Source organism: Rattus rattus, chromosome 3 (assembly GCF_011064425.1).
Source record: "Rattus rattus isolate New Zealand chromosome 3, Rrattus_CSIRO_v1, whole genome shotgun sequence".
NCBI lineage: Eukaryota > Metazoa > Chordata > Mammalia > Rodentia > Muridae > Rattus > Rattus rattus.
Window position 1 is genome coordinate 50155139 of NC_046156.1, and position 15596 is coordinate 50170734.

At 49.1% G+C, this 15596-nt stretch overlaps 1 protein-coding gene across 1 annotated transcript; it reads right to left on the bottom strand.

The window, feature by feature from the left end:
- Positions 1-1320: 1320 nt before the first annotated feature.
- Gnat2 (G protein subunit alpha transducin 2) lies at positions 1321-10973 on the bottom strand. Its single transcript, XM_032897492.1, has 8 exons — positions 10745-10973; positions 8908-8950; positions 8509-8650; positions 7596-7753; positions 5846-5974; positions 5494-5623; positions 2295-2448; positions 1321-1862 (listed from the first exon to the last, which is right to left on the bottom strand). The coding sequence occupies exons 1-8, from the start codon at positions 10860-10862 to the stop codon at positions 1672-1674; spliced, it is 1065 nt and encodes a 354-aa protein (XP_032753383.1). The 5' UTR covers positions 10863-10973; the 3' UTR covers positions 1321-1671.
- Positions 10974-15596: the final 4623 nt, after the last annotated feature.

The window sequence follows — 15596 nt, forward strand, 5'->3', positions numbered from 1 at the left end:
GATTCCCTCTTCTGACCTCAGCAAGCACCTGCATGCAGTGGTGCACAGACGTACATGCAGGCAAAACACCTGTAAAATAAGAAGGGATCACTTTTAAAAATCACAGTCTGAGATGGGTGTGTTGGTCCATGTCTGTAGTCCTGGCTGTTTGCCCGACTGGAGCGGGCGGATCTCTTGAACTCACAAATTCAAGAACAGTGTTGACAATACAGTGAGACCCCATCTCATCAGAAAAACCAATATTACTCTGAAAAGAGATCCATAGCCTTCATCCTGCTGGAGAGGTTCATGATTTACAACTCAGAATCACAATATGCTGTGTGAGGGTGAGCAGTGCTGGTGGCTGGGCCGTGCCGTTCAACGTAGTCTTTATGTCCCCTCTTGAGAGATGCTTTGCCCAGGTGGGGCTCATTTATTTATTTTTGTGTTTAGTTCTTTTTGTTTTTAAATTGTTAGTAGCCATATTTAGAGCAGTTCCTGTGGTAATTCTGGCAGGTTGATGTGTGTGTGTGTGTGTGTGTGTGTGTGTGTGTGTACACGTGTGTGTGTGCACACTCACAGTATGGGCATGCACGCGTGTTTCAGCAGTGTCCGGTTCTTCGGTGCATTTCAAGCTCATGAGGCTGGCTGGCTCTCCACTATTAATATTGCTGGAAGCAGCTACGTGTGAATGGGTGTTTCTGGCAAGGAGCAGACTTTCATTTTAATTGACACTTTCTTTTATATACTAAACCATGGATGCCAAGTGCGTTCCTCACTAGTGGTTGTAAGTGCTAAATCTATACATGGCTTCACCACCTCCTGTCAAGATAAATGCAAGCTTCATTTCCCCCCTCTGAGGAGTTCAAAGGAATAATTTATCCCTGGCTTGTTTGGGAAGATGTTTGCAGCCAACCTCACATGGACCCAGCTGCAAAAATTTCCAGTGCCTCAAGCAAGCTCAGCAACCGTTTTTGTTCCTGTGAAACACGGAGCAGTTGGAATGAGAATTCAGATTGCTCACTTGTTCAAATCCTGTGATACAGAAGTGGCAGCCATAAAGGCTTAAGTGGGAGTGTATTGATGTCTTCAAGTTCAGTCTGACACTCTTTCGAGAGCTAAGCCGTTATTTACATAGAAAAAGGAAACACCCGGGATGCAGGAAAGGGGGAATTGTTTTGTAATAAAGATGATCATTTTTGAGTGAGTTCCTTAGAAATGAGTGCACGTCTGTCCTGCCGTGAGGCAGGTCTCTGAGCTGAGGCATATGCATCTGCCAGTAAAAACACGGGCAGGAACAATTTTTAATACTTTACCGCTCAATGTAAGGAATGCTTGCTGTTAGGCTCTGAGATAGTTTATTAATCCCAAGTATGGTAGCCCATCAATTGCAGCTGTCATGGCGGCTTTCTGTGGCCAACCGCAGCAGCCGTCCTGTGCCTCAGTTAGGTTTGTGCTCTTCACAATGACCCTGTGAAGTAAGCGAGGGAGTTACCTTCATCACAGAGAAGCCAGTACTCGAACCTGGGCTTTAGGATCGCTGGCCGTGCGTCTTTAAAGTGTGCTGGCCACACTACTAACAGTTGTGAGCGCCTTCTCATTTGTCATGTTCTGATACGTGTTGACTAATTTTCTGCATGAAGCCTCAGATTCTAAGCTTGCTTATAGAATATATATCGGAGGAACTGCGCATTAAAAGAGCCCACAGTCCTTGAGGTTTTCCTTGATGATAATGTCTGTGACTGCATCAAACACAAATTTGACGTTCTGTGTGTCCGTAGCACAAGTCATGTGGCTGTAGATCTCTTTGACATCTTTCCTCATGTTGAGGTCAAGGAACTGACTCTTGATGTAATTCCCAGCATCCTCATAGGAATTGTTGCCTAGTTAAAAAAAAAAAGGTAATGTAGAATTAATTAACCTATAAATGTTGAGTTTTTAGGTGACTGATTTGGTTCTTGGAGTATTGCGTTAGGCCAGTGGGTCTCAGCCTATGGATCCCGACCCCTTTACAGGGAGTGCGTATCACATGCTTACATTCTGGTCCACAACCGCAGCCAAAGCACAGTTATAAAGTAGCAGGCAGTAACTTTATGGATGGTGGTCAGCACAACATGAGGAATTGTACGCAAGGATCGCAGCGTTAGGAAGGTTGGGAACCACTGGGTTAAACGTTCTGGCCGATATCCTCGGATGGCTCTGGTGTATCTGCTCTACTCCACACACATCTGAACTTGAACCATTCATCCCGTAAGGCAAGCTCCTTTGTGCCTTGGCCTCTGGAGTGAGACAATCCCATCACCGTGAACTCTTACCGTCATACTCCGGGAAACAGATACTGAGGTGGACTTTCTTAATTTTTTCCTCAAAGAGGTCCTTCTTGTTGAGAAAGAGAACAATTGAAGTAGCCGCAAAGAACTTGTGGTTACAGATGCTGTTGAACAGATGTAGAGACTCGTGCATGCGATTCTGGTGAGGAAACATTGTGGGAAATATCAGATCAGCTTGTGGGGAGGATGTCTGTGTATTCCTGTTCCGACTGAACAGACTAGTGTTCCAAATATAAAGGGAAAGCAAGGGAACAAACCACGTTTTTAGTGTGGTGGGGCAGAACCAAACATTCCTGTCTGTCATTTCAATAGCTCTGATTTGGGTGAGATTACAGATGTCTCAGAGTCTCAGGTTCCTTAAAGAGTTACGAAAGCTCCGTGAGGACATGTGTCTGTGGTAGTAGTTGGCTACAGGGATGGTTAGCTTCCGGGGTACAAGTAACATTTGTAGTGCCACTGCTAGGCTGGAACCAGGTCCACATTAGCTCTTTGTCACTTGCATCTCCGAGATGATTTTGCTGGGCTCCTGTCAGGAGATCCCAAGTTTCAGCAGGGGGAAGACTGTGACATGGATTCTTTGGCCCTGATGTCACAGGTAAGGGCTGGAGGATTTCACAGTGCCACACCAACACTTCTCTCATAGCTACCTTGACAGAGGAAGAGAGACGTGCTGTATGTCTGCAAAGTCCAGAGTTAGCCAGTGGCCAAGTCAGGTAAGCATTTAGGGAATAGGCCTTTGGGTCCTGAAGGGTGCCACCAGCTGACTTGACTTCATTCCTGTCAGCTCATCAGGGAAAACTGAGTAGATGAGAGTGAGAAAAGCTTTTCCTCACTGTTAATGCTCCTCCTGTTGATACTTCAATACCTTGTAAACTCACAGGAAAATGGAAGAGATCTGGGAACATGAATAATGCTATTAAGATATTTTGGCTAAAAGGGACAGAGTACTCTACTGTGAACCCTGTCAGTTAAAGAGAAGGAATGGCAACAAAACTGGAGTGACAGGAGGATAGACCAGAGCTGGAGTGACAGGAGGATAGACCAGAGCTGGAGTGACAGGAGGATAGACCAGAGCTGACAGGAGGACAGACCAGAGCTGCAGTGACAGGAGGATAGACCAGAGCTGGAGTGACAGGAGGAGAGACCAGAGCTGCAGTGACAGGAGGACAGACCAGAGCTGCAGTGACAGGAGGAGAGACCAGAGCTGCAGTGACAGGAGGAGAGACCAGAGCTGCAGTGACAGGAGGAGAGACCAGAGCTGCAGTGACAGGAGGAGAGACCAGAGCTGCAGTGACAGGAGGATAGACCAGAGCTGCAGTGACAGGAGGAGAGACCAGAGCTGGAGTGACAGGAGGAGAGACCAGAGCTGCAGTGACAGGAGGACAGACCAGAGCTGGAGTGACAGGAGGATAGACCAGAGCTGGAGTGACAGGAGGATAGACCAGAGCTGGAGTGACAGGAGGAGAGACCAGAGCTGCAGTGACAGGAGGACAGACCAGAGCTGCAGTGACAGGAGGAGAGACCAGAGCTGGAGTGACAGGAGGAGAGACCAGAGCTGGAGTGACAGGAGGAGAGACCAGAGCTGCAGTGACAGGAGGAGAGACCAGAGCTGGAGTGACAGGAGGAGAGACCAGAGCTGGAGTGACAGGAGGATAGACCAGAGCTGGAGTGACAGGAGGAGAGACCAGAGCTGCAGTGACAGGAGGAGAGACCAGAGCTGACAGGAGGATGACAGTGACAGGATAGACCAGAGCTGGAGTGACAGGAGGATAGACCAGAGCTGCAGTGACAGGAGGAGAGACCAGAGCTGGAGTGACAGGAGGGATAGACCAGAGCTGGAGTGACAGGAGGAGAGACCAGAGCTGGAGTGACAGGAGGAGAGACCAGAGCTGCAGTGACAGGAGGACAGACCAGAGCTGGAGTGACAGGAGGAGAGACCAGAGCTGGAGTGACAGGAGGGACAGACCAGAGCTGCAGTGACCGGCAGACCAGAGCTGCAGTGACAGGAGGACAGACCAGAGCTGCAGTGACAGGAGGACAGACCAGAGCTGCAGTGACAGGAGGACAGACCAGAGCTGAGAGCAGAGATGGAGTGACAGGAGGAAAGACCAGAGCTGGAGTGACAGGAGGATAGACCAGAGCTGGAGTGACAGGAGGATAGACCAGAGCTGCAGTGACAGGAGGAGAGACCAGAGCTGCAGTGACAGGAGGATAGACCAGAGCTGGAGTGACAGGAGGATAGACCAGAGCTGGAGTGACAGGAGGATAGACCAGAGCTGGAGTGACAGGAGGACAGACCAGAGAGCAGGAGGATAGACCAGAGCTGGAGTGACAGGAGGATAGACCAGAGCTGGAGTGACAGGAGGATAGACCAGAGCTGGAGTGACAGGAGGAGAGACCAGAGCTGGAGTGACAGGAGGAGAGACCAGAGCTGGAGTGACAGGAGGATAGACCAGAGCTGGAGTGACAGGAGGACAGACCAGAGCTGGAGTGACAGGAGGATAGACCAGAGCTGGAGTGACAGGAGGATAGACCAGAGCTGGAGTGACAGGAGGATAGACCAGAGCTGGAGTGACAGGAGGAGAGACCAGAGCTGGAGTGACAGGAGGAGAGACCAGAGATGCAGTGCCAGGAGGAGAGAACAGAGCTGGAGTGACAGGAGGACAGACCAGAGCTGCAGTGACAGGAGGACAGACCAGAGCTGCAGTGACAGGAGGACAGACCAGAGCTGCAGTGACAGGAGGAGAGAAGCTGTGTTTTCTGTTGGGCAGCTGGCCATCATGGAATACATGTTTATGTGAAAATAGTGTTTTCGCATCTTTGACTTTTTTTATCTCAAGAAAAGGGAACTGGCACGAAGATAGACAGCGCAAGTCCTTCCCTGCACTGTCTGTTCGTCCATCCTCATCCACTTAGCATCACTTCCTCTGGCTATTGATGGCCTATAGTATATAATACTTGGATTTCTAACCTCAGACCAAACTCATGCTCAGTCAGTCAGGAACTTCACAGTACTCACCTAGAACCTACAGCAGAAAAGGGGTTTCTGTGGTGATTAATAAATTAGACAGATTGCTCTGCTAGGAGATACTAGGCTGCCAGCGTCAGCTGGTTGGGGCAGTGGAATGATGCGGTTTGGAAGAGGCGCATGAGGAAAACCGATCTGAAACTAAAGGCCGCTCACCACCTCGTCATCCTCCACCAGCACCATGTCATAGGCGCTGAGAGCAGCACAGAAAATGATGCAGGTGACTCCCTCAAAGCAGTGGATCCATTTCTTCCTCTCTGATCTCTGCCCTCCCACGTCAAACATCCTAAGGGAAGAAGCAGCTGTTCTCATGGGTGTGGCCAGATGTGACTCAGTTGCCTCTGGTATTCACCCCGAGGGATGGCCGCTTGGGGCCAGTTAGTAGCAAAAAAAAAAAAAAAAAAAAAAGGCAGGAGGAGGGGAAGGACAGTAATTAAGATGGGGCATCAGCCAAGGCCAAGAAAACACGCTGTGAGACCTGAGATTCCCCAGGGAACCCAGTGCTGACCTAAAATTCAAATCTTTTACAGAAAACTTGGTCTCGATGATGCCTGTTGTCTTGACTCTGGATCGAAGCACATCTTGCTCATTAGGGAGGTAGTCAGGGTCTGTAATCCGGTCCAGCTGGTTCAGGTAACTATCAAAAAGAAGGTGACATCAGTGATGGTGCAGTCCGCAGAGACTAAAGGAGGCAAACAGTCTCCCCATAAGTCACACAGCTACCACAGTGTTAGAAGCAGGACTGGAGTCCACAGCACCGAATCCAGGACTCTGCAAAGGCTTGCGTGCTTAGAGAAGGTGAGGCCTGGGCTGCAGAGATGGCTCAGTGGTTAAGAGCACTGACTGCTCTTCCAGAGGTCCTGAGTTCAAATCCCAGCAGCCACATGGTGGCTCACAACCATCCGTAATGGGACCTGATGCCCTCTTATGGTGTGTCTGAAGACGACGACAGTGTACTTATGTATAATAAATAAATCTTTAAAAAAAAAAAAAAGAAAGAAAAGAAAAGGTGAGGGCTGAGGGCCACACCCTGATGAGGTGAGTGCTCTGTCCTCCTGGCTCTGCCTCTTTCTAGACAGGAAATAGATCTAAAGAGGCTTTGAAGACACGAGACACCAAGACAATGTGTGGACCCTATCCCCTGAGTCAAGCTGGGGAATGGGAACACATTTTGAGAGTTGATACTGAGGAATTAAGTGTTTAGGTGAGATGATATAGTCTCCTCCTTATGTTTTAAGTACATAATGAAATCCTGAGGATGGCGTAATAGCTACAGAACACTGAAAGGAATCCAGAGGTAGGGGTGAGAAGTGAACTCAGGATGGCCGTGAATCAACCTCGAACCCTGGCTCACCGTATCTCACCTTCGTACGTTCAGAAGGTTCCATACGGACGTGAGAGTTTAGGAAGGGCAGAGGGGGGCAGATGTGAAACAAATAGACTTACTATGGAGAGGGAAGGAAAACTGACACAAATGTCGATATGTACTCTAAGTATTTAAGCATTTAAATTATCACTAAACCCTAGAAGACTTGAGAGTCATGCGCCCACTTTACAGATATAGGAAGACTTTGGAGGAATTACTCGGGAGAGTGAGACACAAGGACTGAGTTTCAGGCCAGCTCTGGCTACAGAGTAAGACTCTCACAATCAAAACAAGAAAGCCCTGTGGCATACTATAAAAACTCAGCCTCGCGGTCACTGGAACCTGGACTCAAGTACAGCCGCTTCTGCTGCTCAGGCCCCTTGGCTGAGTTAACATCACTGGACTGCAGGTTCTCTACGAGAAAATGGGGCTCATGTACCCTGAAGGCTGGCTTGCAAACAGATAAAGGGCCCTGAGATATAGCATATGTCATGTACCTAGCAGGGACAGAAACTTAGTAAGGGAAGATACCAGACACTAAATAGCATTACTTCAAGATGAGGTGACAGGGCACAAACCCAGGGCTGCTTGGTCCCACCACTCATGCCCACTCCCAATCCTGTACTGTTGGGAGTTGATATCTTTTTGGAACCAGCTTTGCAAACTGGATTGTCTCTTAGTGTCTGACAATCTTTCTGTGGTTTGCCTCTTGAGATAGGACCAAGCATTGCTAAGCAGAGCCCCCTGGTTTGGACATTGTGTCTTCAGCTTCCTAGGCAAATGTCTCCACAGGCTTAAGTTCAGTTTGTGGGTCTGCAGTGCCCACTGCCTAGACTTACAGCTGGGTGGGATTTCCTCTGGGCTTTGCCCGCCGCCTCCCCCAGAGTCTTACTAAGATGCCGAGTCATTGAGCTGGAACTCTGCGGCTCTGTCAAAGCAGGCTTGAACTCCACCGTCCTTCCACAACTTTCTGATGACCTCCACCAGCTCGGAAGGCATGGTTCCCTCCTCGGTGGAGTCAGCCAGGTTGTTGAGCTGTCTCCCGGCTTCCTGTGTAATCCAGAAATCTGGCTGAGAATGAGCTAGGACTAGGTCAGTGGCTTTCCAGGGGCGTTTCTGGGAACGTATTGAGTGGAAAGCATTTTGCATTGCTCCCAAAGCCCAAGGTAGACCTGTCTCAGTGAAGGTGCAGTTTAACTGCTAATTAACTTCCAGCATGCTCTCCAGATGTAGCTAGCCCTGGGGTTTCTAGAGGACAGTCCTAGGAGCTTCCTTCAGGTCTTAGACTTCAGATGACCCTGAAGGTGGATTGGTAGAAGATACAGGTTCGTTGCTGCAGGGACTGGAAATGTAAAAGCTATACTAGCCCTGAATGCACAACCCAGGAAAATGCTAGTGTATTAGCTTATAAAAGCCCCATAGCGGGGTTGGGGATTTAGCTCTCAGTGGTAGAGCGCTTGCCTGAAGCGCAAGGCCCTGGGTTGGGTCCCCAGCTCCAAAAAAAAAAAAAAAAAAAAAAAAAAAAAAAAAAAAGCCCCATAGCTCGGGCAAAACCCCAAGGAGAGTATGTTTTAGTGATAAATTAAGATAAAAAGGCAAAAAGATGCTGGGAGTGGGTTGTGTAAACATTCGTTATAAAGGTAGAAGTTGCTTACTCTTCTAGAACGAGGATGATTGGAAGTTTCGCAGATGCCATTTGACTTACACAGACCTTTTTTCTTACCCGACTTTCCTTGTGGTTTGCTGGTCTCTGGTCTATTTCTTCTCCCGCTTCCACCCAGAACCAGATAACATTAGTCACGTACCGCACAGCTTGGTTCAGCATAGTCAATGCCTAGTGTGGACATGGCTCTGATGATAGCCAGGATGGACTGCAACACATTCCCATAGATGACAGACTTGAACTCTAGGCATTCTTCGGGTGAGTAGCCATCCTGGTGAATGATCCTTGAGGGAACAGACACTAAACTTTTAGCTGGGCCTGAGGAACCAGAGCTAAGGGCCTGGGACTCTCTGGGGGCGGGAGGAGGCGTTTAAGAAACCACCTGTATTTGCTGTCCCCAAGGGCAGGGTGAGGGAAGGGACATTGTAGAGTAGGTCCTTTAGTCCAGGGCCCCTTGGAGCTAGTGACTCTTCTGCTCAACACCAACACCAACTCCACTGGCTCCCCACCTCGCTCCTCCCGGGGTTGTGTCTCCACTCACTTCATTTGTTTGACGATTGTGCTCTTCCCGGACTCTCCCGCACCTGGAAGGGAAATGTTTATGCTGTCAGTGTCCACCACTTCTCCTCAGTGGTCCAGAAGATGCTGTGTGCTTTCTGGGAGACACCTTGAGCTCAGGCCGTTCAACCTAGATTTAGAGCAGTTCCTCCCCTTTAGCACTATTTACAACAGAGGCTGGGTTTGGTTTTTGGGGGGTGGGGTGGGGGGAGGTTGAGACAGGGTTTCTCTGTGTAGCCCTGGCTGTCCTGGAATTCATTCTGTGGACCAGGCTGGTCTTGAACTCAGAGATCTGCTTGTCTCTGCTTTCTGAGTGCTATGATTAAAGGTGTGCACTACCACCCCAGCTATGGGGATTTTTTTTTTAATGGCTGCCTAGTACATGTTAAGATGTTTAGAATCCCCGGTCTCTCCCCACTAGGGGCCATTACTATCCTACTCTTCGTAACAACCAAGTATTTCCAGACTCATGGTCTCCCTATAGGAACCACTGATAGACTCATAGAAATTCCTTTAAAATATTCACACTGCCTATGTTTGACTCAGGCAAGTAGTCTTGGGTAGAACTGGAAAGAGCCGGGCCTCGTCATTGAAATTCTTTCCCCTTACAATCTTTTTTTTTTTTTTGGAGCTGGGGACCGAACCCAGGGCCTTGCGCTTGCTAGGCAAGTGCTCTACCACTGAGCCAAATCCCCAAACCCACCCCTTACAATCTTGATAGTGCCTGTTATTGGCTGAAACATTCCAGTATCCTCAGTCAGGCTAACCTCTCGCCCATCAAGAACTCGTGATCTTCCAGGCCTCTCTGCCGACTGACCAACCTGATCCCTCAGTCCCCTCCCACTTTGCCTGTGCCTGCTCCCTCTAAGCCGCTTATCCTGAACCTAGACAATCTGCTTAGGCTTAAAAGATCTGTCTCTGCAGTCTCTGTTCCCTGTGTGTAACTCTTGGATCCCTTAGAGCCTGGTCCAGCTTACAAATAGGCCCCGAGTGTGTCCGTGGGCTCTGCTGCTCCAATTCCCCAGGTTCTCTATGGAAACCCGTCCTAGGAAGCCAGCCTGATGCTACACAGAGCTATCGGCCACACTTCAGAAGGACCATTGCTGTTTTGGGTTCGTGGTGTGTGTGTGTGTGTGTGTGTGTGTGTGTGTGTGTGTGTGTGTGTGTGTGTGTGTGCCAGGCGTCAGTTTCTTATGATCAGTTTCCCTGACTGACCCACTGAGACACTTTTACCATCTGCACCAGCCAGGGATCTGCTTAGGATGCATCCAGTTGATGAAGCCGCCAGATGTCAGAGGCTTTAGAGCACTTACCTAACAGAAAGCCAGGCGGGAGTTTCTGTTCTTAAAGACTCCTCCTTCCCCATGTCCCTCCCCTCCCTGCCAGGTTCCACTGCTTCCAACATCTTGAAAGCAAGAAGTATCCAGTCTGCTTGGCAAAACCCAGGAGGCTTATCCTCGAGTTGGGATCGGGTGGTGGTGCTTCGTGAGTCCATGGGTGAGGGACAGTCCTGGTTACTTTGCGGCACAGGTCTCTGACTACAGGTTTGGGGTGTGCCTGCATGGCTGGCCGGGGGTTCTTGGTAGTTGTTGAACCAAAAGGAAGTGTTATTGCAGTTGGGTAGCCCAACCTTATCTTTGCCCAGCCCCAGGGGAAGTAAACCAGCTCTGGTAACCCTGACGTTGTGGGTCTCCTTGCGGTGCCCGTGCAGGCTCCAGAGTAACTTTGCTAGCTCTAAGCTCTGCTTGGTTTCTTAGCGTGAGACTGAACTAGAGTAAGGAGAAGGCACCCGTGCTAGTTCATCTACTCATGTCACTCACCAAGCAGCAGCAGCTTGACGGTCTTGGCTTCCTTGTCAGCATCCTCCTGCAGCTTCTTTTCCAGCTCCCTGGACCTCTTGGCAAGTTCTTTGTCCTCAGCACTGATGCCACTCCCCATCTCTGCTGTCCCCTCAGAGAAGGGACGTTTTCTCTGGCTCTTCAGTTCTTCCTGTCTATGAGACAGAGAAAAAGGAAAACTCGGTTAAGATAGAGTAACATTCTCTTGCTCCCGTACTAGCTGAGCGAGAGTGTGGAATGGTGGTGCTTGTACCCCTGTCTGCCTTGGCTCCAGACTCCCTAGCCCAGCTGGAGAACTACTTCTTAATCCAGGGATTGTCCCCTTTATGTCTAGCAGTATGACAGAGCAAGCCAATTAAAAGCTTTGCCAGTCAGATAAAGGGCAAAGGCTAACATTTTTGTTTGTTTGTTTTTGTTTTGCTTTGTTTTATGAGGGAAATGATCTGGGTTCTGACATAGCCAGAAAGAATGAGGGCTCTGGAGTTCTGAGAGGAAGCAGCCACCTCCTCCCCTCTGAAGAACTCATCTGAAGGCCTCTGGGCCTGTGGACTCACTTGCTTTGGAGAGCTGAAGGTTACAAAGTCTTAGTTTTAAGAGGTCAAAGGGATAGTCCTGGCAAAAGACGGGTGCTGCTCCAGGAGCTATTACTGATCCTTTGTGCTGGCTCATCTCTCAGGATGCCTCTCCTGTCCTTAGCGCTGGGTGAGTGTGGCAGGGCCTTACTGTGTAGCCCTGACTTGTGCAGACCAAGCTAACCTCGAACTCAGACCCGCCTGCCTCTGTCAACTGAATGAGTGCTGATACTCAGGGTGTGTACCACCACCTGCTGTTTCATATTGTACATTGTTTTCCTGATTTTATTTCCCACTGTACGTTTCTTCCATTCAGGGACCAAATCTGATTTGCCTCTGAATCTGTGGTTTACTAGTAGGTCCTCATCAAATCTCTGGTAACTGAAGAAGTAAAGGACGGAGTATGCGGTAGGGAGACTGCGTGCGTTTCCCTCTCGTCCCACACCAGCCTCACTTGGTTACGGACACTTTGTGTGTGTGGATGTCAAGGTCACCTCACACAGCAAACTTCTTCCTTCGGTAGTGGACGCTAGACTCTGCCTACTGAGAGGCTGGGTTAGCTCTGCCCCTCACCCTCATCTCCATGGTTCTTCCCTGAGATTGAGGACAAGACCAGGCAGTTCCTTCACAGACACCGCATACACCTCTGTGCTAGTGGTTTCATTTAAATAATTCTTTCTAGGGCAGCCCCTTTACCTAGAGTACTTTAACTCAATGGTTCTCAGCCTTCCTGCTGCTGGGATTCTAAGACAGTTCCTCCTGTTGGGATGACTCCTATTTTGCTACTGTTATGGATCTTAATGTAAATATCTGATAGACAGGATATCTGATATGTGAACTCTGTGAAGGGGTCTCGATCCACAGGTTGAAAAACATTGCTTTCGAATGTTGCTAACCCATGCGTAATCCAAGGGCCAGCTAGCTGCTTCACTTGCCCTGGAGTTTTGTTAGAAACACATTCTCACACCTCAGCTCAGAAAAGTCCAATAAATAACCTACATTTTAATAATATTTCAGTTAATCCACAGGGCATTCAAGGTTGGGAAGAGCTGCCCTAAGTTCTGTGCCCTAAGAAACTGTTTCTCCCCAAACTTGCCGGCTCCTTGTGTCTATTTCCTAAAACATGGTTGGAAGATCACATGCTTTTAAAAAATGTTAATACTTTAAAATATTTGTAAAGGGTATGCTTTAGCATCTATGTTTCAGTAACAGTGTAAGCTCTGGAGCCCAAAATGAAGCTAATATAAATGGTTATTATCATCTGGCAAGTTTGAAAAATCTGCCCTACAAAAATATGACTTGGGGGTTGGGGATTTAGCTCAGTGGTAGAGCACTTGCCTAGCAAGCGCAAGGCCCTGGGTTCGGTCCCCAGCTCCTAAAAAAAGAAAAAAAAAATATGACTTGGCGTGCATACACTGGCAGTTACTCGAAAGATTTGATATTTTTTTTTTTTTAGCTACGTTCAAGCAGCCTAGTGTAGGTCTGGACTTGTATAATGAAGGATGGACTTGAAATTCTGATCCTCCTGCTTCCACTTTCCAAGTACCCTGGAGTATAAACCCAGGCTGGTGTGCAGTTCTTTTGGAACTCACTCTAAAAACCAGGCTGGCCTTGAACTCAGAGATCTGCCTGCCTCTGCCTCCCAAGTGCTGGGATTAAGGCTTGCACCACCACTATTACCATCTGGTTGATTGATTGGTTGTTTTTAAAGATGGATTAAATTGGTCTGGAGTGCAGTCCAGGCGTCAGATTTAAGTTTCTCCCCAGGCGATTTCTAGGTACAGCTGAGGTGAAAAAGAACCTTTTTTTTTTCTTTTTTTCAGAGCTGGGGACTAAACCCAGGGCCTTGCGCTCGCTAGGCAAGCGCTCTACCACTGAGCTAAATCCCCAACCTGAAAAAGAACCCTTAAAGGTAAACGTACTGGAGCCTTTTAGAGCCAAAATTGTGTGACAGCTGAGTGACGAAAGGAGAAGCTAGGTCCCCAGGAACCAGACAGTGGAACTTGGAACCACAGCTTAGCATTTTCCTCTGTCCTCCTCTCTGTGAGTATCTGGGAGACCAGGCTACGAGAAATAGCTGTGGAGGTGCCTGCCGCCACAATCCTGCATTCCCAACCCCAAATTGGCAAGTGCTTAGTGACTTAAGGGAAAACAAAAGTCCTTTTGAAACTGTGACTGTTTGGAATCTTGGCTAGGAGGTTCCAGTAATTATACCTCACCACCAGCCCTGCCCTGCCCTGCCCACAGCGTTGGTAACTTACTCCAAGCCCAGAGCTGTGCTGAAGGTGGCCCTGTTCAAAAGGGACCTGACAGGAAAGGACTGTGCTGGGCTGTTTCTATGCCTTTGCCGCAGGTGGCTGTGCAGCTCATTTTGGGTCACGTAGCTTAGTAACTAGAGGTAACCTTCCTTTCCCTAACCCCATCCCACTGGGTGAGAAAAAGAAGAGTTGAGCAAGTGGGGAAACTGGACAGCTTGTGGGCCTCGGCTATGAGAGAAGCCACTAGCTTGGTTCACATGGAGAGGGGGACACATTTTTTGCAGCCTCTGGTGCTGCTTCTGCTTGGTCTGTGGCTGTTGCTGGAAGCACCCCATCTTCACACTCAAGTTGAAGGATTCTTGGCCCTCCCCTAGCTGCTGAGGGTACAGCGACCCCCTGCGTCCCCTCTGGTTGTCGCCTTTGATTATTAAATATAGGGACGGTGTTCTGGTGAGGGAGGCAGGGCACAGGAAGTACATACAGTGCCTGCTCTAGAGGTGAGAGCAGCATAGTAACCCCCTCTGTGTGAGGGGGTGTGGCCAGCACCTGGGGTGGGGGGTCGGGTTGATTCACAGCCTTAGATGGCCATATCATTTTGAGTGAAAGCAGTTGTTATTTCCTGAGGAATTTGGGCATGTTTCCTAAATGAAGGAGATTTCAGGATCTGCCTCACATTTTGTGAGAAGCTGTGCCCCAGATGGAGTGTGGGACATTGACACAGGAAGAGCTGCCTTTGGGAACTTGCAGTCCACAGGAGGAGGCTGGGGAAAGCCGAGTAACAAAGGGTTGGTGCTAATACGGGGATGGGGATTCAGGGCTGTTAAAAACCTTGCTTCTACCCCCTGGTAGGTGAGGCAATTATATACACATCTATTGTGATTTTTTAGTGTGTGTGTGTGTGTGTGTGTGTGTGTGTGTGTGTGTGTGTGTGTGTGTGTGTGTGTGTGTGAAAGCCAGCAGCTCATACCCCAACAGAGCATGCAGTAGGTTGAAGCAGGAGAAGTGTGTGAAAGCAAGGGGTGGTTGTGAGGTGTACAGACTTCCACAGGGAGCCAGGTCAGCAGAAATGGTGGATGTGAGTCTAGGAGAATGAAAGAGAAAAGGTTTGAGGTAAATGTGGGCCTAGAGAGCCTGGAGAGTTTGATGTGACAGGACGTGAAAAGGTAGGAGTGCTGGGAGATGAGGGAAATTGAGGCTGGCTAGTGAAAGGCCTGGATGACAGGTTAAAAGGGTTTGGCAGAAAATGGCTGGGTACCTGACCTGCAAACAGACACGGAGAGTGGTCAGCGACTGTGGTGGAAGGAGTAAGCGGCTGGGTCAAGCTTGATTCTAGAAAGGTCTGGGAATAGGATGGACCTTGGGATAGTGCCCTGGGCAGGTATCCCTTGGAAGTTTTAGATACTTTTCTCCTGAATCTCAAAGGGGTCTGTCCTGCCAGGCTGACGTTCCTAGGGGAATGAAGATCAGGCAATCAGGGACGTGGTTCTGAAGAAACACCAGGCGTGTGGTGAAGTTTGGCAGGGTTCAGGAAGGTCCCGCTGAGAAGCTGGGCGGAAGCTGGTGAGGAGGAGGAAGCTGTGTTTACAGGGAAGATCCCAGCAGTTCAACTTCAGTACCAGGAAGTCCACGGCCACAGGATGACTCAGACCTGCATTCCCTACGCTCTGCTCTGCATGGCAACGTAACCCCACTGCAGCTCTTGCCTGTGTTGAATGGGTGAGGTACTGATGCTTAGCTGGACGCAGGGCAGACTTCCTGACAACCACTGCAAACCATGTGAGCTGGAAATATGGGGGTGGGGGAAGGTTATGGACTGAAGGGTGTGTTGACGCTGGTGGGACTCCAAGATGAAGGCTCTCATGAACTGGTTTGCCTGGCTTGGGTGGAGGAAAGAATTGCCACCCATTGGCTGGGTAGGTAGGTAAATCTGGATTAGGGGATCCCCATAGGCCTGGCCCAGTATAAGGAGGTGACTCTTTAAAATTATGCCAAGACCTGCGTCTT